Source organism: Podarcis muralis, chromosome 4 (genome assembly GCF_964188315.1).
Source record: "Podarcis muralis chromosome 4, rPodMur119.hap1.1, whole genome shotgun sequence".
NCBI classification, from domain to species: domain Eukaryota; kingdom Metazoa; phylum Chordata; class Lepidosauria; order Squamata; family Lacertidae; genus Podarcis; species Podarcis muralis.
The window spans coordinates 43,196,295-43,223,672 of NC_135658.1; the positions used below are offsets into that span (position 1 = coordinate 43,196,295).

General features: G+C 42.4%; 1 protein-coding gene across 1 annotated transcript; it reads left to right on the top strand.

Moving 5' to 3' along the window:
- The first annotated feature begins 117 nt into the window (after positions 1 to 117).
- On the top strand, positions 118 to 26,118 carry VGLL3 (vestigial like family member 3). Its single transcript, XM_028726900.2, has 4 exons — positions 118 to 750; positions 12,670 to 12,916; positions 17,192 to 17,695; positions 23,769 to 26,118. Exons 1-4 carry the CDS (start codon positions 517 to 519, stop codon positions 23,810 to 23,812), a joined length of 1,029 nt encoding a protein of 342 aa, XP_028582733.2. The 5' UTR covers positions 118 to 516; the 3' UTR covers positions 23,813 to 26,118.
- Positions 26,119 to 27,378: the final 1,260 nt, after the last annotated feature.

Sequence of the window (27,378 nt, forward strand, 5' to 3'; positions counted from 1 at the left end):
CCGCTCTGACAGCACGATCCCAGTTGCCAAGCTCGCCTCCCCTTCTCCTCCCGCGCATCGGTTGCCTCGCTTTCCCAAACGCCTCCCGCGTTCTCTCCAGGCGCCGCTGCCTTCGCGGGCGACGTGGGAAACTCACGCGGCAAAAGGGGCGGAGTCCGCGCCTTCTTTTTTCTCTCCGCGCCTTCTTTCTCGGCCAATCCCCTTCCCAGCCCGCTCTGTCCGGACACCAACTTTGAGCCAATCCGAGGGCTGCGGGGCGGAGTTTGCCAAGTTGGGCCGCGGCTCCCCCGCGCCCGGGCAGCTATTGGCAGAGCGCGACAGCCCCTCATTGTGTCTATGATAATCAGGGCGGCGGAGGCGTGCTGCCCCTGCTCTGCCTCCCCGGGCTGCGCTGCCTCCTCCGCCCAAGGCAACCCGGCTTCTATTTAAGCGCGGCGGCGGCTCCCCGAGACTCCCGAAGATGACGGCGCCTCCGCCACTGGCCTCCGCAGCCCCAGGCTCCGCGCCCGAGCCCGGATGGGAGAAGGCAGCGCGGCGACCGGCACCGGCGGCTGGAAGGCTCGGCTCCCGCTTCTCCGGACGCTGGCATTAGCCGGTCCCGCGGCGGCTGCCATGAGCTGCTCCGACGTGGTCAGGCACCAGCCGCAGGCGACGTGCTGCCCGCCCCAGCTCAAGCTGCCCGGCGCCGTAGCTGCGGGTCCCGCCGCCCCCGCCGCCTTTCCTGCGCCGCCCTTCGCGCACAGCCAGCAGGTGAGACCCTCGCCGGGGGCGCAGGAGGCGGGACAGGCTCCATTCTAGGAGCGGGGTGGGAGAAGACCAGACGGGGCGGCTCAGCTGGGATGAAGCGAGCCGCTTCTCCGAGCGACTCTCCCGACGTGTTTGTGATGAACCTGACCCAGGTCGCCAGCTCATGGCCCTAATCCCGGTATGTGCGAGTGACGGATGCAGCGGGCAGGGGGTGATGCACGTGTGAACGAGGCTCCAGCGTGCGCGATGTCCTAAGCGCGTGCGACGACCTGTGCCTTGAGTATTTGTGCCTCTAAGCGAGTGTTGACACAAACGTCGATGTGCGTCACTCCTCGTATCTTAGGAATGTTTATGTCCTTCTTCACGGTCACCCGCTCTTTCTCGCACAGACGCCCGCTTTGTCTCTCCCACGTCGCCGGCACATACATTCCCTTGGGTGCGGCACACACTGCCTGTCACTACTTGTGACAGACAAGGCATCGGGGCTGTTTGCCACCACGTGTGCGTGTGTGTACCTGGGCGGGGTGGCGGAGAGGGGGACCGAGCCCCAGCCGAGGGGGGAATGTCAGGCGCGCCGGCCTGTGAACAGAGAGCACACCTGGAGGTCAGGGGTGTGGGGCGTGAGAGTGTCACGCTGCGACTGGGACCTAGACGGAGCGGGTTTTCACGACCTCCAGCTCCCTGAAAGCAGCAGCAGAGGCTCTCCAAGTCACCTTAGGCTCTGATGCGGAAGTTTCTTGGCGCTTTCTAGAAGCTCAAATAGCAGAAACAGACTTCTTCGACGGGACGGTGTCCTTTAGTGGTGCCCGCAGGATTGCCCCCTCTGGCGAGTTACCTCACTTGCTCGTGACTGTGCGGAAGTGGAAAGGCGGCAATGAGAGAGGTGAACGTCTGGACCTCGACGACGCGTGTCTGTGCGTCTTAAAAGCGCGCGCGAGAGCGGGGAAAGTTGGGCGGGCGTGTGAATATACTTGAGACGGCTTTGGACCCCAGGGTCTGGAGTGTATGTACTTTTCTGGATCCAGCCGAGTGACTCGGGTTGCCCCGACTCTGTGGCCGGACCCTTGCGGGACTCGCTTTCTCGACAGCCACTCGGGTTGCGAGAGCCTCGCGAGGTAAGCGGGAAGCGCTTCTTCTTGGCCGTCTGCGCCCGTCCTCCGGCACCTGAGGGCCAGGGCAGCCCCGGCGCTCGGCCCCGCTCCTAGAAAAGATCGCGCAGGGCTGAGTCCTGGCCAAAGTTGCCCACGGGAAAGCGGAGGAGAGCTCGTCCGCGTTACTTAGGGATGGCGCCTGACGAGGTCGCTGGGCGCAGACACGTTTGGGGCGCTAGATTATCGCACCTTGGTTTTGCTCATCTGGTCCCCGCCCCCCGAATTCTGAATTAATGCTGGGATGGTGCCCTTAAGGAAGATTGCATTTGTGCTCTGACTTCTGAAGGTATGCTTTCGAAAGCAAGCTCCATTGCTTTCAGTGGAACTTATTTCTAATTACAATGGGATGGATTGCGAGATCTGTTTGTTTGCGAGTTAGTCTCGTTGATTCTAACAGACATACTCGGAACACAGCTGCTTTGGAGGGAGATCTTCCTGTCCATACAATGTAATTTGGGATTGTGGTATGTAAGGGTTTACTTCCAAGTAAATGTGCGCTCCTTAAACTTGCTATCCTGGTCAGTTGTAGGTGTTGCCCCGTTCAAGACCATAGCCAGAAAGTCATTTTTGTAACTGCAGAGTTAAATGGGTCTGTATGTTGGAGCAAAACGTACAACAGAAGAGTTTTGTGGTACTTTACGACTACCAGATTAATTTGGGTTTACACTTTTGTGAACTGAAGAAAGTCCTCTTCATCAGATGTATCTGATAAAGTGGGCTCTACTACACAAAAACTTATTCTGCAACAAATCTGTTACATTGAGGTGCCACAAGTCTTTCAGTAATCCTACACAGGTCAACTCAAAAGTAAGCCCTATTAACTTCAATGGGAGTTAAGCCTGTATAGGATTGCAACCTTTACTGCCTTTACTGTTTTAATTGCTTCATTTGGGTTTTTAATTGAGAGCATTGCTTTGTGGGTGTAAACAGTGTTATTTCTATACCAAGCATAATTCATTGTAATTAACTATAACAATGGCCTAGTTGTATGTTCTGCATATTATTACTATGGCTGCAACCCTGAACACATGTACTATGTCCTACTGAACACAGTATAACTTGCTTCCGAGTAAACATTCACAAAGTTGCACAGGATGTCTAATTGGTGTGCAGGACACCTCACTTGATAAAACAAGCCCCAATACTCTGTTTTTTGTTACAGTGCTGTTTTAAAGTACTAAGTTCTTTTGCAGATCTAAAGGAGAAGAGGGTTGTTGTTGTTTAAAGACAGTCAAACATCTTGTTCTTCTAGTAAAGCGGCAAGGGCTGTTTTTACCCTTTAACTTAAGAATCTGATGTAACAAAGTAAATCAGGAAATTCTTATCAGGCTGACAGCATTTTTAGACTATGCTTGTGCGTGGGTGAAGTGGGACTAATATTGACTTGGCCCCAATGCAGTCATCTGAGAATACATTTTTTGGTTGTTGCTGCATTCCATAAGGTTTTATCATTATTATCCACAAAAATTGTTTTCTCCGTACATGGGAAGTGACCCTTAATACCAGCTTGCCTGGGAGACACAAATATGGGCTAAAATACAAAATCCCTTTTTCAAGTTTATTATTTCCTCTTTATTCATTGCCAAAGCAGTTTGAGCAATGCTTGGCTAACTTTTTCAGGTCCATTATACATGGACAGTAAGAGCGTGTAGAATTTGGGATGTCTTCCCATCACCATCATCATTGAAATATACTGAAGTTTATTTTGCAATCTGGGTTATTACAGTTGCAACTGAAACCATTTTACTGATTTGTAGTTTTACTGTTTAAGCATTCCACAATTTCAAGTATTATTTGCTAAGAGATCAAATACGAACAGATGTTCCAGTTTGCTATCATATTTGGAAGTCCAGAAGGACAGTGGAAATATAGGTTTTTTTTCATCTCTACTTTTTCATTTTACAGTTCCAGGTTTTGAGCATCTTTTTTCATCTATGTATTTTTAAAATTAAGAAGTTGCTTTCTTTTTAGGAGACTACTGAGTCCTAGAGCGTAGCATATATTTAAGCAAGTAAATTTCTTTGTTGGAGAATTGTTAGATCTAACTTCTTCTATATGCCACTGTCCCTATGTTTTCCTGCCTCAATCTTTTCCCGTTGGGTTTTTGTTTCATTTCCCCCCTATATGAATCTTAACAGCAATAAGAAAACGGTGATTAACTTTAATTGTTGACAACCTGAACACAGGTATGCTTCATTGCCTGAACACAGTTTAGTTTAGGAAACACTTTACTTCTGTTTGGCATGTTCTCTCTCTCTCTCCCCCCCCCCTGCTTTTTTATATTTCCAAGCTGGCAAGTTTGTAAAGAGGTGATGAGTCTGCTCTTTTCATGTATTTATGGATTTCTGATTTAATAAAACCTGAGGGTAAAAACTATGATATTGCGTAACATTGATAAGAACCCCGACTCTCACTGCTATCTAGCAGAGGCAATGTGCCTGGAGCAGCTTCCACATACTGTTTTCTTTGCTGGGTCACATTCCTTGCAGCTTTTGCTGCACACCGTAAAAATCTTCTGTGTATGGCACCTATGGCTGTATGCTGGTATGTTCTGACCCAGTCCAATATACATCCCTGATGGCATCAGCACGGCGAGGTTGAAAGCACTGGTTCCTTCTAGGGAGAAGAGGACCAAATCTAGCCTATCCTTCAAACAGGTGACAGGCACTCTCAGAGCTTCACCAACTGTGCTGGTCATCTGTTTCACAGGTGCATGTGCATAGATTTTAATGGAAGTGGACATGCAGGGAAATGTGTCTGGGGAATCTTTGGTCTAAGACTAAAAATTGTAGAAACAATCACACTTCCTTTACCTTTGCACACTTGATGGTTATAGAATGGCAACATTTGGAGCCAATAAAATTCAGAAGACACTGCCAGTGATATTTTAGGGGATTTGGAATATTTGTTTGCCTATGTAATACTTTATAAGCCCGTAGCAGGCAAAAAACAAACAAACCCTAAAACAATAACAACCCCAGATTTAGAAGGTCACGATAATATTTTTGGTTGGCACGCTTATTTGTGGTATGAAAAGGTGAAAGTACATAAAGGTTTTACAAACAATATAATTAGGAAAAAATTGTATAGAATATGGGACAAATACAAATTTTTATTGGAAACTAAAACACCACTTTGGCTTTCACCTTTTGAAGCCATAGCAGTGAAAAAGAAAAATATGCCGGAAAGTTGGGCGACTTATAGAAATTTGCTAAGAGAAGAGGGTGGATAATTTAAATTAAAAGAGTTTAAGGATTTACCAGGAATGGTAACAAAATAGTAACAATATCATTTGAATGAAATATTTAGAAAGGATATGAAGCGGGGGTTTGGGGAAAACTATCACAATTAGAGAGAGAGATGTTAAATTGTAATGTTAAAGTGATGTCTAAAATGTACAAGATGCTCTTGGGCTGGGAGACAAAGGATGAACAAGTGAAATCTTCAGTGATAGACTGGGCAATAGATATTAGGCATAATATAGAAATGGAAGCATGGGAACGATTATAGAATACAGATATAAAATTTACAGCATGTTATGGTTTAAGTCAAAATCATATGAAAATGCTATATAAATGGTACCTAAAACCTAGTAGATTGGCAAAAATGTATAAATCAAAGTCAAATAAGTGTTGGAAATGTAAATAGAAAGAAGGCACCTTTATCACATGTGGTGGTCTTGTTAAAGCTTACTGGGAAATGATGATATATAATGAATTGAAAAAGATGTTTAAGATAACATTAGTAAAAAAAGCCAGAAGCTTTTCTCTTGGGAATTATAGGATTAGAACTACCCAAACAATATAGAAATTTATTTATGTATGCGACTATAGCGGCAAAAATGTTATTTGCCCCAAAGTGGAAGGATATAGAAGTCCCAACAAAAGAAGATTGGATACAGAAACTAGCGGAGTATGCAGAAATAGCAAAACATACTGGAAGAATGAGAAATCAAGACAACAAACGTTTTAGAAAGGAATGGAAGTGGTTTATTGAGTATTTACAAGCAAGCTGTAAACAGATCAAGACATTGGCAGTATTGTGAAAACCTGCAGTTTTAAATATATATATGAGATATATATGGGACGCAGGTGGCTCTGTGGGTTAAACCACAGAGCCTAGGACTTGCCGATCAGAAGGTCGGTGGTTTGAATCCTCGCAATGGGGTGAGCTCCCGTTGCTCGGTCCCTGCTCCTGCCAACCTAGCAGTTCGAAAGCATGTCAAAGTGCAAGTAGATATATAGGTACCGCTCTGGCGGGAAGGTAAACAGCGTCTCCATGCGCTGCTCTGGTTTGCCAGAAGCGGCTTAGTCATGCTGGCCACATGACCTGGAAGCTGTACGCCGGCTCCCTCGGCCAATAAAGTGAGATGAGTGCCACAACCCCAGAGTTGGCCACGACTGGATCTAATGGGCAGGGGTCCCTTTACCTTTACCTATGAGATATATATATATATGAGAACAGATGATTAAAAGCAATTTGAAGTATGCAGGAAAGGATGAAAATAAATGCAAGGAACCGCAGAAAGAGGGAAAAGGGAGTCAAAACTTGAAAATATTAAAACTATGGTTAAATAATTGTTATAATTTATATAAATGAAAATTATAAATAAAAAATAAAATAAAATGTTAATAATCCCAACCATGGCTTACATAAATCCTAACATAAACAACAGATTTAGACAGTTTCATTTTTTCCCTTTTCCCTTGGCTCTGTCTAGCCTGTTCTGCTTTTGGTGTTGACAAAATACAATGGGAAAAGAATTCCAAATTCATTTTCTGTTAATTATAATTTAATCATGAATATTGCAACAAGCTGATGTTTTCTGAACTAAAATTGTACAATAGATTACTCACTACTTTAGCCTTGATCACGCCAAAGTGAACTTTCAGATCCTGCTGATTTCAATTGGGATGCTTCAGCACATGTTTAGATATTTTTCCACTGAACCACTGGTATGGTGAAGACGAGTACACCTTTAGACTGCAGCATGCCCTAGATGGACAACCTGTGGCCCTCCTAATGCTGTTTGACTATAACACCCATCACCCTTGACTATTAGCTATACTGGGTGGGGTTGATGGTAATTCCTTTTGCATGCTTATTAGGATGGTTCTTATGATAGATTGGAAAGAAACTGGCATTCATTTCCCATAGGCAGCAATGGCCCACCCAACTGCTTACCTGCTACTGGTTGGCCATTGCTGTCTTTGGAAAATAGGCAGTGACTAAACTGCACTAGATTATTTCATATGCTGTACTGTAGTTAGAATCTCTTGTTCCATATCCCCGTATTTACTTACCTGTCATGCCTGCTAACCAGGTGATATTTTAAAAACACAGGCTGCATTTAATTGGTGGGAAGGGGATGGGGGATTGGGGCATGCTGCTGAAGGTGGAGAAAGGAAGGAGAAAAGACGATAGAGGAGAGCCAAACATTTGCAATTGCCAGCAGATGGACATCAGCACTGAACCAGACACATTTGGCCTGTGGCCTGACCATCCTTTTCATACCAATGCGAATTTATTCATATCAACACTCACAGGAAGTGTGCTTTAAACTTTGCTGCCGATATCCAGTTATGCCTACAACAATTTCTGACACTTCACCTCATCACTAAGAAGTTTTATAAGCATTGATCCAAGAGACTAATCTGAAACTTAAACAAAAACATCAGTTGGTTATATCCAGTTATGTATGTCTGCTCTTGGAAGGCTATTTCCCTTAGTGGAGGCTTCCGTAAATGAGAGGTGGGAGGAAGAGAGTTTTTGCAAATCACACCTTTCTTTTATAAGTGTCCCGCCCCCAGTCACCTCCTGCAGTGCTCCAGAGGACCTTCCAACATTCTGGAGCAGATTTCTGGTGGGCACAGTGGGCTGCAAAAGGGAAAGCAAATCATCAAATACTGCTCCCCCCTCAGTTCTTGGAAACTTCTGCTAGGTTTAAGAGCCTTCCAAGAGCTGAGAACCACAATAGGCTAAAACCTGTATTTTTTGTTTCCAAATACGATGCCATTAAAAAATAAAGGGGGAAAGCACTGAAATATGTCACACAGTTTATAAAAAGGTTGTAGTTTAAAATTCTCAGTTCTGTAAGTTATGTGAATGCTTTGACTTAGGAATTTTCAGGGTGATTGCATTTGACATGCAATTTGTACATCACTATTTGTAAATGTCTTTCTCTTTACACACACACACACACACACACACACACACACACACACACACTTGTTTTTGTCCTTTTATTATTCAGTTCATTTTATTGGGGCTGCGAATTGATCTTGTCCTATTTTTCATCGCTGGAAAGGCCTTAAAGCTTATGGGGATCTGTTTTCAAAAGCTCCAGGATATCTTTATAATATGGGGATAGACTGTATCTCAGTGCAAGAGGGCATGTTTTGCATGTAGAAGGTGCCAGTTTCAGTCTCCAGTTTAAAAGAATAATGTAGCAGGTGCCAGGAAATAGCTGCATTGAAGGCGGTTGGACTAGATGACCCCCGGGATCCTTTCCAACTGTGCAATTCTATGAGCTACTCTTCTGCAAGAGGAAATAACATAGCTTGGTCCTTTATAGTTTAGAAAAAAGATGAGCAATAGAGACCATGTTAAGAGGTATATATGGTGTAGAGAAAATGGGCCCTCCCACAATATCAAAACATGGGGTCTTCCAATGAAGCTGAGTAGTCAAATCCACACAGTTAAATTACGGAATTTGTTACCACGAGCATTGTGATGGTCACCAACTTTGATGGTTTTGAAAGGGAATTAGACAAATTCATGGAGAATTGGGCTGTCACTTGCTACCAGTCATGATGCCTATATACCTCGAGGTTTGGAGTCAGTGAGGAACCAGAACAGGAGATGACTATTGCCTGGCAGGCTAGATAGATCTTTGGTCTGTTTTTGTAAGGTATTGTACCAGTGAGGGTGTGTTTAGTGATGGCAGAGAGACCTATGGGGGAATAATTCCTGGTTTTGCTCTGTGGCATCTTTGCAAGATGGCTTTGCTTATTTCTGCTATGCAACATGGCGTGCCCTGCTGCTATTATGGTTCGTGCCACAGATGATGCATGGTTATGCTTACAGCAATGTTGACTCTGCAGTATTGTTGCCACTTTGCTGACAAAGGGTCATCTGTTAGTACTGGTCAAATGGCATGGGTTGCAATAGCAGCCATCCTCTGAAATGCACTCTCAGAACTCTCACGTGTGCAAAGGCTTCTCCATTCATTTTAGTCGATTTATTCATTGAAATGAATGGAGAAGCCTTAGTATGTACTCACATCAAGGTGCTTTGGAAGAGGACCATAAGGAATAATTTGCTTTAAAAGTGTTAGTAAAGTTTATTTTATGGCTAGGATTCTCCCATCTCTTGAAGGCTGCCAATGAAAATCTAACTTCATAACATGAACAACGCTGAAGCTCAAAGAGATGTCTTAGGAATTGTCCTATTATGAAAACTTTTTTGGGGGGGGTGGAATTCATTTGGTTTCTGTTGCTTGAAAATGTATATCAAGTATTACCCTTCATATACATTCTATGTATGTAGAGCAAGTTTGCCACTAGGCTGGTAAAGTGTTAGCATCTCAGGATAAAATAGGAATATCAAAGATTCAGCTTCATTTTCTAAAATTAACCAAAATAACTTTCAGCAATAACTCTTGGGATGAGAAACAGGAAAGATTGAAATGCAAATGCAGTGAGAGAGCCTTGACCATGAAACGAAGAGCATTCCTGCACAGGGCAGCAGCTCTGGATATGAGTTTTAATTTCCTGAATTCCACCTACTATATACAAACGCTAGCAGACTTCCAGGCAGTAGCATCTGGATCCCAGGAACAAGTTTCCACATTGCCCCCTTGGCCTACCCTTCACATGTAAATTTTCCTGGTTCGCCATTTGAAAATGATCTCAATAAGCCAAAAACTCAAACGGAATACAATAACAATAAAATGAAATCTGCAAAGGGCAGAGTCAACTGCTACATTTGCAGGGAGTGTGACGACGCCTAAACTGGCCCATGATGAAAAATGGAGATGAAAATGCATGACAGTGAACACTGCAATGCAATTTTCTTCCCGTTATTTTTTTTAAGCTACTGATTATTGCTAATATATGACACAGTTTGCCATGTAAGAGGGTGTGTAAACTGGGGTGGGGGGTGGGAAGTGAGTACCAAGGGACCTGGAGGAAGAGTTACATTTTGCCCCCAGCGCTGTGGTTGCTCACCCTGTTCTATTGTGATGTGAGTAACAATGTGGTATTTCTAAGAAAGTGAAAATACTAACTTTTGAATATGGGTCATTGTGATGCTGCTGAGCTGAAGGAAATGAAACAAGTGAAAGTTATAAAACGCTGGACTCTTCCTATGGCAGTTTGCAGCCCAAAACATCTGGGCAGCGCTAGGTTGGAAAAGCCTGGGTCAGGCTAAAATGCTATTTAACAGACTACTTCTTTGAGAGCCTAAGAATGGTAGCAAACATTGTGCTGCACAGAGGGTGAAGGGGAAGAATGGGAAACACTAAGGGCTTATCCATACATACCTTTTGCCCCACTCTTTCCAGGCACAGGTCGGCACCTTAAAGCTCTGTGTCCCACTGCCCACCCCCTTATTTTGCTCCAGAGCTTTCCCTGTGAAAACCTGCTCAATTGGAGCGAATGTCAGTTTGGTATTTCCACAGACTAACATTTGCTCCGATTGAGCATTAAAGAGTAGATTTTCAAGGGGGAAGCTTCAGAGGGGAAAAGAGTGCTCGGACCCCGAGCTTTAAAGCACAGGCTGTACCAGTGGATGAAAGGTAAGTGTGGATAATAAGCCCACAGAGAGCTGAGTTAAAAACCTGCAACCTTTTTGATTGCAGCGTGCTTGAGGATGGTGTAACACAAGCAGGGACAATCTGATGCTAATAACAACTCCTTCTGCAAATAACGTGGAAATTACTGGGGTAGGGGGGGGGGATGGAGTGACTTAGAACATACATACCATGTGAGCTGCCTGCCACCACCAAGGAGGGGGGTTCATCTGTCTGCCAGTTCCTGGAAGCCCCTTACTTCCCAAACTATGGTCTGTGTCTAATGCTTAAGTGCCAGTTGTAGCAGTTAAGAAACAAAAGCACAGACTGCCATGAACCAAAATATATGCACAACAAGTTCATATGAGAAAGGGGAACTAATAGCCCTGGATAACTGACATATGATAGCAGAGTGGGAGAGGAGGTAAGACAAGAATCCTCGAGTTTATTCCTCAGGTGGAGACCAAAGCAGAGGAGCCTCCACTTTGGTGCATGTATCCTGGTCCCCCAGCCAACTAGCTCTGCATGAGCAAGTCAGCCAAATGCTGAGGCCTCCATAGCAGGTGGCATGGCTGGCAATTGTACCCTAAGATGAACAGCCACTGGCTATGCAGCCAACAATCACACCCGTTCCCTTCTCTCCCCCATGCTGGGCACAAAGGGATGCTCACTGCCAGAGGGGTGTGGATCTGGGCTTCTTGGAAAACATTCGTAACATGGAACATCTGAAAAATATGTTCCATGTAAAATTGATCTTCACACTTAATTTATTTTGACATTTTCGTTTGATTTGACAGAAAAATTGTGGAGAGATACGCAGAGGCTTTCATCATCCAACATTGGTTTTAATTATGTTTCTCCCCCCCCCCCTTATGAACTTTAAAAGGGTTTGTTTATCTCACAGCAATCTCATCACATTTAATCATCTTTTATATGCAATGTTTTTATAAGTTGGTGTTATGTAAAAAAATGCAGCATTTGCTTGAATGAGGGAAGAGCACAGATTTGTTTTGTATCTTTGGCAATGCTTAGACTCCCCCTCTCCCCGCTCACAAATGGCTCGATTCTGCTACCCACATCTATGTGTAGCATCCTCCTCCTCCACAAATGATAACTAAGCCCAGGAAAGCTATGACAAGTGGAGGATAGTGAAGAATGCCTAAAACTGAATTATGAAGCTGGAATATTTTACGAATAAAACTGAATTATGAAGCTGGAAAATTGTGGAGAGATACGCAGAGGCTTTCCGCTCATACGGTTAGGGTTGAGAAAATCCATCACTTGAACAAGAGTAATAATTCATCAGATGGCTGATTGAGGATCAGTGCAATACCATTAAAAGCATGGTTATCACGAGGAATTCCTGCTGAGTTCAATGCAAAGGTGCCAGATAGGTGTGCATAGGCCTGCACCATAACAGCATTTTGACTTGAGTCATTTAAAACAAGAACCAGCACAACTGTTTGTAAAATCCACCATCGTCAATGTTGAACCATCAAGTTTTAGTTAGACTACAACTCCTATTAGTTTGGCCAGAACAGCCAATGCTGAGGCATTACGGGAGTTGTGCTCAAAAACATATTGAGATTCCTGCATTGCAGGGGTTTGGACTAGATGACCCCAAGGATGCCTTCTAACCTGACAGTTTATGATTCTATGGATATCTGGAGGACGCCTCACTGGCCACTGAATAATGGAAGGGGTTATGTTTTGATTTGTGCATTAATCTTGGTGGTGTTTGTTAAGTCAGTTAATTTCATTTGATCTGCATTTCTACTTATCTTCATCCCTATATGACACAGTATGAATGGCTATTCTCTGTGTGAGGCACTTACAGAATAGATAGGGCTGGCTACAAGTAAATGTATAATAATATAAAATGTATCTCCATTGCCATACGTTAAATGCATGTTTGTTTCTGTGCTCTGTACTTGAAGTTATCTTACTCTCTTTCTTTCTGTTTTTCCTCCCTTATACCAGAGTAAGCTAGCTGTATACAGCAAGATGCAGGAATCTCTGGAAGTGACCCTTCCTAATAAACAAGAGGAAGATGAGAAAGACCAGCCTACTGATATGGAGTACCTTAACTCTCGCTGCGTCCTTTTCACTTACTTTCAGGGTGATATTGGGTCAGTAGTGGATGAACACTTCTCAAGAGCTTTAAACCAAGCTAGTCGCTTCAGTCCAGAGACTAACATTTCAAAAAGCAAGACAGGGCTATGGAGAGGTAAGGTTTATAAGCAAAACTTGGTTACATTTACTTTACTTTATTCCTTTGGTTTTGTGAGCACACAAGTTGGGTTTTATATACGCCTTCCGGTATACATTCTTTTTAAAGATTAGGTTGCCATACAACACCTGGATGGCAGGACACAGATACACAAAAATCTGACCTGCAAAACCAGTGTTACCCATGCAGTCTGATTAGCCACATGCAAAATTTGGAAATTCCTGGGGAAAATTAGGAGAGGAATTCAACATCACACTATTATGATTGTTCCACTAGTGTAAGCGTTTTTCCTTGCACTAGAAGAAGAAGAGGAGTTTGGATTTGATATCCCGCCTTTCACTCCCTTTAAGGAGTCTCAAAGCGGCTAACATTCTCCTTTCCCTTCCTCCCTCACAACAAACACTCTGTGAGGTGAGTGGGGCTGAGAGACTTCAAAGAAGTGTGACTGGCCCAAAGTCACCCAGCAGCTGCATGTGGAGGAGCGGAGACGCGAACCCGGTTCCCCAGATTGCAAGACTACTGCTCTTAACCACTACACCACACTGGCTCTCACTAGTGGAACAATCTCCCCTCTCCTCCTGCATGCTGTTATTGCGATTCTCCTAACCCAGGGGTGTCCAAACTTTTTTCAAAGAGGGCCAGATTTGATGAAGTGAACATGTGTGAGGGCCGACCAAAGTTATTGAGCTTTTTAAAGAATTGAACTTGTTGAGCTTTTTTTAGTATTTGACCCCAATAAATGAACTGCGACAGGGGCCAGATAAAACTGGCCAGGGGGCCAAATTAACAGACTTTGGACATGCCTGTCCTAACCCTTCTAGAGCCAATGGGGGGGGACCCTTTGCACTCTCCTCCTGAATGCTATTCTGATGTCTTGCATTGGCTCCCACTAGTGGAACTGTCTGCTTGAAACCAGCTCCTACCTTTTACTATGAAAAGAGATATGATGCAGGAAATCTGTAACTAGAATTTTCTTCTGTTCTTTTTCTTAACTAGCAGCCTCGTGCAGTGGCTTTGATAACTAGAGAAATAGTACTTGGAGAGAGTGCAAAACCTGCTTCTCCGATGTTATTTTACCCTTCTGAATTGCCCCTCCCATCTGTAACTAAAGCAATGGGGAAACCATGCAGGTACCAGACATGTTAACTGCCCCATTTTGTGCAGCTCCACTTTTCAAATCTTCAGAGCAGAAATATGGGGCTCCCAATTGGTAATAATGAAACCTACAGGGAGATCCTATGCTTGTGGATTTTATGTGTTGCGTTGAGTGTGACTCTCACGTTACAGAATTAGTCTCAGAGAATGGGAGGTTGCCATGTGAAAAATTCTTTAAGATTCACACCTTTAAAATGTTATACTTTCCTGCAAAATATTATAGTGTGACGATGCAGGAATTGCTATCTTATCATCATGCTAGATAGTTTGGTGGGTGGATAAGCATCATGACTTCGGAAAGAGCTGGCCGTTCCAGACAGATGGGATTGCTTAGTTTTACAGAATTAATGAAAACTGGAAAATGAAATGGGCGTGATAGTTGGGATGTATTTGGTTTTCTCCAAGCAACTGAATGCTACCAAAATGGGTATAAACAGTATCAATATTATCAAGTCAGTTAAGTACTTTATTGAAATCTCAAAACCTAAATCAAAGAACGTATGAACACTTAATGCCTGAAATGATTGTGTCCCGCATTTACAGCTGAACTATTGCATTGCCGAATAGCTTTGAGAAGGAATTGCACTCCTTTGGCTATCTTTAGCGCAAGTGTGGGCAGATTGCAGGCATATTGAATCCATTTAGGGGTTTGTTTGTTTTTTGTTTACTAAAACCCCATGACACACCCTTAAGTTCTTTATGCTTAGAATGGAAGAATTCTGACCTTGGTGACAGATAATATGAGGATGGGCAACAGCGGATGGCATGATGGGGCTACACTGCATACCTGACCTCGCCCCACCCAGCCAAGACACTGCTGCATCCTGGGCTGGAGAGCAGGAGTGAGGTTAGCAGGGTGCAAATGTGCCAGAGGAGCTAATCTGCTGTTCCTGCTGGTGTGTTTGCACTGTGCCAGTCCCTCTGCTGCCTCACCCCTTCTCATCTCAGTACACAGCACAGAATTGTTGAGCTGAAAGGGGACGCCAAGGGTCATCTAGTCCAAACCCATGCAATAAAGAATTCCTGACAGATGGTCATCCAGCCTCTGTGTAAAAACCTCAGTTTTTCCGCCATCTTCCGCAGCCGCTGTCCAGAAGGGACGTCAGATAAGCCATGCAGCGTGGCCATGTTGTCTGCTACTGAGTAAAGGAACTGAACAGAACTCACCATCCTTCCATACAAAACTCTGCTCCTAGCTATCCCATATTTTTCATATTGGCAGTACAATGAGTGTGCCATTTTGTTGCTGCTACTGCTTAACAATTAGGAGTGATAAATCCTTTCTGATTTACTGCAGTTACATAGAGATCTACTGGTAGATGCAGATTTACCTACAGCCACCTCTGCTTTAGCATCTTAACTAGCCATCCTAATGCAATTCTCAGGTGACTCTCACAAGAGAGGAGATGATTTCTGAGAAATTAAAAAAATATATATGTAAAAATGCCAAGAGACCACCTCACCAGATAGGAAGCGTCAAAATTGTTTTTTCTGAGGTTTTTTGTTTAAAAACAACAACCAAAAGAGATTAAGAAGTTGTCTCCAAGAATTTGGTTGTGCAAGAGGTGAAATGTTTATGAATTGGGTGTGGAAGCATGATGACATTTCACAAATATTCAAGAATGTTATTTTAAAGCTCTACAGACCTAACATTCTCCATGCACATTTAGCACAGAACAGAGGAGTGCACTTTTATCTCTTGGACACTGAACACCATTTACCATCAGTTATATGCGAAGGCAAACTTAAGGTCTCCAGAGTTCCTGAAGGATGGGAGAAATGGATTTGACTGTGTTGCTTCCCTTTCTGTGGTTCTCCTTCCAAAGCCTTCGTCTTCTGCTGAGCCATCCTCATCAGAAAGTATACTGGGCTAGATAAGGTTTTTCTTCAGGGCATCTTGGAGTTCTATTGAACTCAGGTGTGATAGGTTCTGAGTAGAATGCTTAAGTTGGTCCCTGCACAGCTCTCTACTGGGATACATACAGCAAGGGCCTCAGTGGGGCACATGTATATTTTTTTTATGTACAGTTGGTTAACTTTTGTTAAAATTGAAGTCTTATTTTTAAAAAAATAAAAATAAAAGGTCAATGAGGAAATCCGTTGAAAATTGTAATTTATTAGATATGAAAGCTCTTTAGCTTAATAAAACAAATAAACCTTTACAATTGCCAGATAGATAGACAGACAGATAGATATATATGGGTGGGTCTGATAAACACCCCACTGAAATGTTCTTATTTTTGTGATATTTCTGTGACTTTATTTCCTCACCATCAGCTATAGGCATCTTCTTCCATGGCAACATCTCTAGCTTCCCTTATTTGCCCCAAAGCATCTTCCTTTCTACTTTACTTCAAACCAAGGTTTGGGCAAGAATACGAGTAGTGTCTCTGCCAGCACTATCATTACATAGTAGAATCATTTACCACTCCTTAGAAAGATGGGATTTAAAGTATGTGATTTCATAATGTAATGGCATTGGACTTGAGCTGTGCTTGAATTACAATCTGCTTAGTTCTAAAATCAGCTGTGTTGTTATATTTCCAAACACATTAAAAAAATTGCTGATTAGACACTAAAGTGGCCAGTTACTTACGCCCTTTTTGGTGATCCCTGGGGTCTAAAAAGAATTTTAATAAAATAGAAAAAAAACATACACAATAAATCCACAATAAACTTAAGAGACGAACAACACAGAAACCCAAATACAAAAGCAGCGCAATGAAACCAAAACAACAAACTGCTGTATAGCAAAGAACTTTAAATAGCCCTTAAATGCATATGTCAAGACTGCCACTGTGAATTAAACATATATCTTAAAAAGGCCTGGAAGAACATAAAAGTTTTAACCATGTGAGCTTCCCTAGGGAGAGCATTCCATAGTCAGGGGGCCACCACCAAAAAGGCTTTCTTTCTCATAGTTGTCCTCCAAGCTTTAGATTGAGGAGGCACATGAAGAAGGGTTTCTGGCAGGGTCCAGTTACTTGTGCTTTCATCAACATTTTTAAATAGTTGTTTATGGAACTTACGTTCGTTTCTTTATTCATGTTAGCAAAGCTGTTTTTTATTCAAGATCCATGGAAGAATTTATCATCATTTTGATGTTTCTTTTAAAAGAGAATGCAACAATCGCAAGCCAGAGGAGTGGTTTCCCAGCTTCGTTTTGGACCAGTTCTTATCAAACTCCACCTCCACCATGCTTAAGTGGAGTTCATCATGACTTTCCTGTTACTGCACCAGGCACCTTCTCAGCAGCAGATCCCAGCAGCTGGCCAGGACATACTCTGCATCAGACTGCTCCACCTCCTCCGCCGAGTATGCCAGAATCTTGGCACTATCCATTAGCATCTCAGGTGAGCCCTTCATATGGACACATGCATGATGTATACATGCACCGCCACCATCCTCATGCACACATGCATCATCATCACCACCCGACTTCGCACCTTGACCCACGGTACAGATCTTTGCTGATGCCTTCAGTTTGCGCAGGCAAGATTCCTCCACCACAGTGTGATGCAACAAAGACAGATCCTACTGCTGTCACCAGTGCTACCTCAGCATGGGCAGGAGCCTTTCATGGAACAGTTGACATTGTGCCAACTTTTGGGTTTGACACAGGTAAGCTGCAGCTTTCTCTTTTACGTGGTTCGTATTTTAGGAAACATATGTCGTAACCAAGCAAATCCTCAAGACCTCCACTAATTCAGGGGGGGGGACTATGGCACTGCAGATGTTGCTGGGCCCCCATCTCCCATCAGCCACCATGGTGAGTTATAGTCCAAGACCAACTGAGGGGGTCACAAGCTCCCCACCCTGATTCTTTCACCTGATCTGTTAGATATGAATCCCTGATGTAGTTAGAAAGGGTTGAAGTTGCAAGAATGCTAAGATTTGCAATGATGATCTTGAAGAATTAGTTCTTTACTCCCACTGAAATCATAAAGCAGACAAAACATATAACACACTTAATAAAGGCAAACAATCCCAAGGTTCAGAGCTCTATTGTGTGTAGCAAAAATTTAACCACAAACATCCTGTTCTTATATAAAGTCAGTAGGAACCAGATACTTGCTTTCTTGTTTTGCAGTTCTAAATACCCTTCCTTGTTCCTTTTTTCAAATTAGGCAAACTTAGGATTCTTCTTTCTGTAAGCCTGCAATGAATCTGATTTCTTACTCAATCCTGTTTGAGAATGAGATGTTCTGAATTCACTCAATGTGGACCCAAGAGATCATAAAGTGTTTTTCAAAATCCAACCCAAATGTTATGTATAAAACTTCCCCAAAACAACCCAGCATAAAAGAAAGCTGTCATTCTACAGGGCAGTCTTCCAAATAAATTTATTCCAAGCACAAAACACTTTCCCTCAAATTATCTTTATAGATGCGGCTCTGCCGCACCTATACAATCTAATTTCATTGCTTTGAGATGCTCTCTGAATTGGAAGACAAAAGTTTTTCCCTGTGAGCTCCATACTCAGGACCCAGAAACTTTGTACCATTGGAATGACATCTGGTCTCATCCATTACCCTGCTGCAGACATCCCAGCAGGTCTAGCTAGCATTTGAACCACAAAGAATTGCATATTAAGTATACATATCACGTTACCTTGTGGTAATTCAATATTCATTCTCTCTCTCATGCATTATGTTTCATGGTCCCTTGAAAATAGATTAAAGTGGCCACTTGTGTATTGCTAAAAAAAGAAGCTATGCATCACCAAAAAAGAGGACACAGATTTGCATTTACTGGATTTGGGTAAAAAGGTAAAGGATCCCTAGACAGTTATGTCCAGTCAAAGGTGACAATGGGGCTCATCTTGCTTCAGGCCAAGGGAGCCAGCATTTGTTCACAGACAGCTTTCCAGGTCATGGGGCCAACATGACTAAACCACTTCTGGCACAGTGGAACACCATGTCGGAAACCAGAGCGCATGGAAATGCTGTTTACCTTCCCACTGTAGCAGTACCTATTTATCTACATGCACTGGTATGCTTTTGAACTGCTAGGTTGGCAGAAGTTGGAACAGAGCAATCGGCGCTCACCCCATTGTGTGGATTTGAACTGCTGACCTTCTGATCAGCAAGCCCAAGAGGCTCAGTGGTTTAGACCACAGCGCCACCACATTTACCTTTACCTATACTGGTTTTATGTATAAATACAAATAACAGAAATATAATACATCTGGGAAAGACTGTGGCCAGGTGATCATTTTGCCTGCTCAGTCTCCTGTCTGGATGCTAACTGTTGATGAGAAATAAGTTACCAATCTATTGGTTCTTTACCTTTAAATGTGACATGAGTAGACAGACAGCCCTTCAACTAGAGCAGGAATGGGGAACCTTTGGCCCTCCTGGTGTTGCTGAACTACAACTCCCATCAACCCCAGTTGTAGTTCAGCAACCTCTGGAGGGCCAGAGGTTTCTCACACATTAAATAGAGGACTCCTTCATGAGGACTGTCCTCTGACAGTCCTTCAAACAGAGCCATCCTCTATAAAGTATGATACACAGCCATCCGAAAATGGATTTAGAGTCACGCTGGAGCCGTGTCTTGAATGTGTACCAACTTTCATTCAGATATCTTTGTCTTGAAGGCAGATGTCATCACCACAAAAAACCTGAAGATCCCAAGCAGTCAGGTTAAATCAAAGGCCTTACTTGGCGTAGGCAGTAATCTGTAAATCACTCCTAACTGATAGAAGGCGTAAAGGCCCGCCCTGCTGTTTGTCTCCCAGCAGCTGGTATTCAGCATCATACTGCCTTTGAGTTGAGATATTTCATTTACTTAGTTATCACTAAGTTATGATATGTGACAGGTGAGTTTGCAGCTGGTTTAGAATCATAGAATCATAGAGTTGGAATAGACCACAAGGGCCATCGAGTCCAACCCCCTGCCAAGCACTTGCAAACTTTATGCATCTCAGGAGCCCAATAAGCTCAAGGATCACCTCTCTCACACAAGCCACCTCAGATCATGTGATCATCATCTCCATGTGCCCCCTCCATGGGAGGTCCAGAGGGTGGCATCCAAAGAACCTTGTACATCTCCCAGAGTGTTTGAGCACTTGTGCCTGTCTTTTTACACATCTAGTGGAAAACACTAGTATAACGCAACTGTATCAAAGGGCAAAGCAGTCATTGCTGACCTGAAAAGTGAATTGGGAAAAAGGGGCAGATGTCCCATGAAATAACTATAGAACTGGCCCATACAACTGCATAGCTCATTCAACTACAGTGAGCCCTGCCAGCCATTGATCTGAGAAAAGTTGCTTACTCTACTTCTCCCAGATCTGGTGTGGAGAAGTGGCAGAGGCTAAACTTACTGGGTTAGGACCTAGTTCAAGTGATGCTCAAGCCAAGGCAGATTGGGCAAAAGATCGAGGCTCACATATAACGTGCAACTCTTGTTTGCCTTTGCCTGTTAATATAGCGTAGCAGACTACAGACTTTAGCAAGCAATGCTACATCTTAAATTGATTTTCCTGTACTTAAAAATAAAACTGTTGTTCCAATTCTCAGACTGCAGTTTTTGCCATCAAGGATAGGAAACCCACCTTGTTTTTTCCATACAAGTCTGACATTACTGTTTGCAGGTTTAATATAAGAGTTTATATGGGAAATAGTACAGTAGATGGCTCTCACAAGTATACATCATATATATATAAAAGTTGTACCATTCACATAGTATTAGATGATAGTCCGTTTCTTTTAGAAGGTTCTTTGGATTTGGGTTTCAGAGAACAGTGCAGTGCAAATGCCCTGTCTCACATTCTTGAACTAACTGCTACAACCTAGCAAGCTTCATTCTCACATTCTCCTTTATCGGGGAGAGAGTAAAACAGCGCTGCTTTTGCTGCCTCGGGACATTAAGAAAAAACAGCACAACCAAATCCTTAAAAGATCTGGGCAATTCTATGGCCATTAATTATGTTTGCAGCTGTACAGATGACACAAGAGTAATTAAATTTCATGCTCCAGGTTGTAAAGTGATCGTCTGCTATGACTAGGAGCAATTGTTAGCCCCTTCATGGGGTCTGCCTTTTGGCAAGGTGTATTTATGAGCAAATTTCAGCTGTCTATGACTCTTGTCATAGAAGGCAACATAAAGGTGCATCTGATAGCAATTCCAGTATTCCTTGCTGTCTAGACAATTGGATTGTCTGTCCAAGGCTGAATAAGGAATCTTGTTTTAAGATTTTTTTTTTTTTTTAAAAAAGGAAAGGCTCAAAAACCCTGAAAGGGGCTGCAATTTGTTCATGGGTAAGTGAACGTAGGAAGGAAATGAATTAATATTTTGGGATGGGGGGTGAGTGAGGGATGGCTCCTATTTTAACTATTGTTATAAGAATAGAATGCTAATGGCCCGGTCCAGCTTTTCCATTTCAGAGCTTGGGTACAGGGGTCAAAACTGAGGATGCATCGTCAATGATAGATCCAGTCCATAAATGCATGCGTAACATTTAATTATGCATGCAGTGCTGACTTCAGGTTTATCTGAACACAAACATAAATGATAATGACCATATTATAGCATTCCATATATTAATCAATTAGCTTGCATTTATTTGAACTCAGGGTAGGCTTTTCCCACATATGTAAAACAGTGACAAGTTCCTGTGGGTTTACTTTTTATTAATCCTTTAGGGATGGAAAGATGGTGGAAGAAGAGGAACTTGTGGCTCTTTAGACGTTGAACTAAAAGTTCTACGACCCCTGCCCATTGGACTGGGGCTGGTCATAGCTATACAATGTTTAAATGCTCCTTATGGTGTTCATTGCCCTAATCCCAACAGAGCTTGCATGTAGATGTTATATGCAATTGTGATGACTCATAGAGAGCTTTGAAATGTTATGTCCACTTATGGAACACTGCCTGGGGGAAGGGATTTCCACAGTCTACACAAAAGATCTGTAACCATTGAATAAACACTGGGGCTCAGGGAGAATTCACACAAACATTTCTGACAGAAGCAGCTGCTCCAGACTCATCTCCCCACACCCAATATTCACAAGTGGCAAAGTTTTCTTTTGAGTCTGCATCAATACAGCAAAATCTCTATTTACCTACATCCATAATGATTGAAAATGAAAACTAACATTATCAGGGACAAGATTCCGTGCATATATCTCTAGCTATCATCTATCTATCATCTATCTATCAATATCTATCTATCTCACTGAGCATTAATGAGGGGAAAAAGTAAATTGTGTCTTTTAAGACTACGAATTTGCTCTCAAGAATCACTGCCTAGATTACTCCTAGCTCCTGCGAAGGACATATTCATTAACTGAGGATGCAGCAGACCAGATATGAATACCCTTACATAGCCTTGTTGATGTTAAAAGATTACAAAACTACACATAAATTAATCTGGGCCAGTTCCACAAAAGTATAAGGAAATGATTCAACAGTAAGTAATTTCAAGAGTGTTCCCATCCCACCCCCTTTAGTGCAGGAACTTCAGCAGAATCTTTAATTTTACGTAAATGTTTTTAATAACTTATTTTATTAAAAGGCAAAATAGACCAAAGATAAAGGTCATAAAGAAATATTGTTTCAGCAGGTTGAGATCAGTATAAGGTTGGACATTATCAAGGAACTTGTATGTTCCAAAACATTACAAAAAGGTACCCATTTTTTCATCATAATATCACAGAAATATTTATGTTTAATTTATTAAGATAGAACAGATAATTGTCTCTTTCAGTTGTCTCTTTGCTTAAAATTTTCAATGATTGTTAGTGGATTCATCTTTTTGGTAAAGTTTTTGGGGGAGCTATTTTTTTATGCATTTAGGAAGTTGCTTGTTTTTCATTGGCTCTTTCAATTTTTTATTGCATTGGGCAGCCTTTTATATTACATTTTGTATTCATTTACTGTTTTATTCTTCTATATGTTTTTATGTTTGCAACAACTAAAAATAATGGGGGCGGGGAGGCAAAAGTGGTTTGAAAGGCACATAAGTTCTTCTCTTATTAGGGCTGTCCAAATGCATTTTGCTCCTTGAGGTGAAAGACATGTTGAAGCCTCTCTTCATTCCATGTAGAGAAGCAGGTCCTTTGGAGGATGTGTGGCCAGTGCATCTCTATTCAGTCCTTGTCCCTCAGGATCTGAGGTGGCCACTTCACTTAGCCTAATGGTCAGTCGGTTGGCCAGATTTTATCCTACTCTCACCTCTGGTCAAGCAGGCAGTGCAGGTTTCAGAAATAATGCAAAAATCTGCCAAATGTGTGTACCAGAAGCAAAAGTGGGATGAATGTACATGCAGTTCTTCTTCTTTCAGACTACTTTAAACTGAAGTTCATGATGCATCTCAGGCACATAAATGTCATTTCTTAATGAAACCAAACCAATGTTTATGTCAGATGATTTAAATCAATATGTTTTGAGTCTAGTACTACTTATTGAAATTGGACGGGGGGTGGGGAGTCAACTACAGTACAGTCTATCACAGGTGTAATTAACTTTTGTCCCAGAGTATGATCTGATGGTACCTGAGGCCACCACCCAACTGAAGCTAAGCAGGTATGGGCGATGCCTGGATGGGTGACCACCTGGGAACCACGTGTATGTTGCCTTAGGTTTCATGGTGAGAGAAAGGTGGGATGTAAGATAATGACTGATTGATCAAATTAAGCCACTCAAACAATGCAAGTTTAAACTTATTTCCTCTTCCCTTTCAAAATAGGCATCCAACATCAGGACAAAAGTAAGGAGACATCATGGTTCTGAAGTACCAAAAAATGGATTTTACCAGTAACCAGTGTTAAAAGAGTTCCCATCTTGTGAAGGAGATACTACAGTATTATTATTTTTTACTGTTTCTTCACAGTGGCAATAAACATTATACTAAGCAGATGATGAGCAAACCAGCCATATGTTTTTTGGATGGAGCCTTTACCTCCAGAAGGTCATTTTAAAGTCCCAGGACATGAAGAAAAAAATCGAAAACCTTTCTTTTGTATATCATTTGTCATCTGAGCCTGCTAAAGCATTTCTCCAATCTAACTTCTCTATGCTCCTTTTAACAGTGTTTTGCTTAGATGTGTGCCATGGTCTATATACTAACGCATACCCTTGACTGTCAGGAGAGACCTAGCTTTGACCTAGAGTCCTCCTTCAGGAATGCAGTTTTTGTAGTTCTTTATGCATCTATTTTTGTAGAAATACAGAAAGTTTGCATCAGCACTGGTGGGCTATTTTAGAACAATGTATTTTTTAAAATTTAAAGTTTTGAAAATTTTAAGTTCTGTTTTAAAGAACTTGCTCTCAGAGACGCACTGGCAAATCTTTTGAAATGCATAGGTTTTTAAATGTCTGATGTGGTTGTATGAGATTTTGTTGTTGTGACCTGAAGTATCTTGTCATGATCAAACGGTTCAGTCCCCCATATAACAACCCCACAAGATCTTGAATGTACTTTGGCTTTCGCTTAAGCAATTGTTCAAATGTAAAATAGTGTCTACGGCAGTGCTCTTTCGTTGAAAAATGACTATTTGCTTTGCTGCTTCTGATGACAACTTTGAACTGGGTACCTGATAAGAATATGTTGCTGAAACAATGAAGTACAGACGCTTTTAACTGAAATCCTAAACAGATGGGTAGCCTTGAGCCTTTAAATTAATCTCAGCTGCAGTGTTAACATGACAGTAGCTGAAGAGAGATGCAGCACCTTGTTGCTTGAGGTACATACCCTACTTTCCTGCCAACCTCCACCTATAACCTGCTAGAACATAGAGTGGGATTCCAAGAGCAAGTTTAGGTGTGTTCAAGGGACTGTGTGCACCGTTTAATTTTTCACTGTTTTCCTCTTGAAGGGTAGACTGATTTAGAAGATCTTTCCCTAGCCATACCATTCTTTGGATCCAGACCAGAGCTTAGCCAATAATTGCACTGGTCTATGGAGCATGTTAAATGCCTTGCACAAAGACACTAGTACGGTTGTCTAAGTACAAGCATGAACACAGCACAGTAAGCTTTCGATGGTGCCACAGTTCTGGGGATAGCACCTTGTAGCACAGCTAGGGCCATTTTTTTGGCTTGTTAGCTGCTGTGCTGTTCATAGAAACAGGATCTTCACTGAAAAATTCATTGAATATCAATGGGGCACACAAATAGGTATCAAGACTATTAATTACCTAGCTTATAACCAAACATAATATTATTGGGCTGGGGTTTTTTTTGGGAGGGTGGGGTGATATTTCCAATGAACCATTCTTGTGATGAGGAAAAAAATCTAACAGGAATTATAGAGTCTGAAGCATATTTTGCAAGTATTGATAGGTCGTGGGGGGACCTTTCCACCAATGGCTTTTGCATTCTGAATCAGCCCCTTTTTGGTGCGAAAACTTTGTATATTCCAAAAAGCTCAGTATTTTCAAATCCTGGAATAAAGCTACTCATTTTCCACAATCTGGTGTCAGCTGGCAGTCCATTGAGTGCTGCCTTCACTACTCTTCAATACAATTAGATTAGGAAGTCATTGGCTAAACCGAATTTGCCCACAGATCCATAATCAGCAAGACATTTCTAGAATATGTGCTAAAGTTAAACCTGTGGTGAGATTCTTCAGTAGTCTGAGGTCTAAAGCAGGTACACGAAGCAGCATGCATGCAAACAGGACTTATTAGGGCTCGTCTAGACTTCTGCTTGTGCCACATTTCTAGGCCCAGCTCTAGCCTTTAAATTTCTGTGTCTGAACATTGGTTTTACTTGTTTGTTTTTTGACCTGGTGCTTTCCCCGTGAAAACCCACATTATACCGCTGAATCAGAGCCAACAGCAATTGGGTTTTCCACAGATTACCATTTGCTCCAATTCGGCTGTAAAATGTGGGTTTTCCCAGAGAAAGAGCCAGGGAAAAACAAAAAACACCCACTGGACACAGAGCTTTAAAGCACATAACTGTATCTGGAAAGCACAGCACAAAAGGAATTCTGGAGGAGCCCTAAGTGCTACAAACTGCTGCTTCAACTTGAAGGAAATTCCAATGCAGGGAATGTTCCTCCTGATTGGAAAAAAATAAAACATAAGCTCCTTGTTGTGTGCAGTCTTTTTCTTCAATTTCCTTGGGATGATGGTTATTACAAAAAATAAAATAAATTACATTCTGCTCATTTCAAGTATGTGTGATGCAGGAGTTGCCAGCCTTTTTTGTTTTGTTACAGGCGTTGTGCCTATGGGTGCATTAGGATTTCTGAGTAAGTGTTATGGGGTGTGCACCTCCTGACCACTTCTTCTCCTCTTCCAGATCAGTGTCTCCCCACACCACAGGGACAGACAGTGTAGGCACACACAATTTGCTTTTCCAAGAAGCTGGTAAAAGTTTGGTCCAACCTGAACCTTGAAAAACACACAGGGCTGAAAGGAAATCCAACAGATCATTGTACTTCCAACTTCCTCCTTCATCTTTTAAAGGGATAAAAGGTTAACAGCCATTGCCATTTCTTAATGAAGGACAGTGAGCTTAAAGGCTTCATTAGCACCAGGAAAATATTTCAAAGGCACTACAGTACTGTGCCCAAAGGCACCATGTTGGCAACTCCTAGTTAGTACATCTTAAATGTGAATCTCCACTACTTACCAACTGCTGCTTCTTTGCAATTTTCTGCCAGGTAATTCAGACATATCACACCATTGAACTGGGATATCATTAACAAAAGTTTATACCATAACTTATGAAGCAGTACCCTGTTTGGTCAGGCACAGTGGAGTTATACAATCTATCCCACTTGCTTCTGCAAACACCTGGAAACCTCTTTACTTGCATCACACAGTTGTGCCTATACCAAGAAAGAAGGTCAGGTCTGTTTCAGTGAACCTCTAAAGGCATTGATAAAAATCCCTGTCAAGATTAAACTTGCTGTTATCATAATGGTGGTTTGCAGCTCAGACACATGATAGGTGGTGTCCCTTTGTGCCTACGCTAGCAGTAAAAATCTCTGCTGCCCCAGTGCTGATACTCAAAATTGCAAAATTGATGCTGCCGACTTGCTGAAGTTAGTGCAAAACTAGGCACTACTTTGGTTGGTTTTCCCTTTCTTTGATTACAGGTTCAGGGGCCCCTGGAAAGAGAGGTTTGTTCCTTTCCACCCCAGCACTGAGCCCAACAAATATTTCTCCATGCAGCAATTAGTCTCAAGGAAAAAGCTGACATTGGTGCCAACTGCAGCATGGGTGTGTATGGGATTGTGGCTAGGACAGGCAGGGGTTCATTTTTTGATAGACGCCTCTGAGCAGTGTTCAAGAAACATTGCAGACTGTCAAGAGAACACATGAAGTTTCTGGTTTTGATTTTCT

Coding starts and splice junctions, on each gene's coding strand:
- VGLL3 (XM_028726900.2), top strand. CDS start 517: ATGGGAGAAGGCAGCGCGGCGACCGGCACCGGCGGCTGGAAGGCTCGG. Junction 751..12,669: donor CCTTCGCGCACAGCCAGCAG/GTGAGACCCTCG, acceptor CCCTTATACCAG/AGTAAGCTAGCTGTATACAG. Junction 17,696..23,768: donor AACTTTTGGGTTTGACACAG/GTAAGCTGCAGC, acceptor CTTTCAAAATAG/GCATCCAACATCAGGACAAA.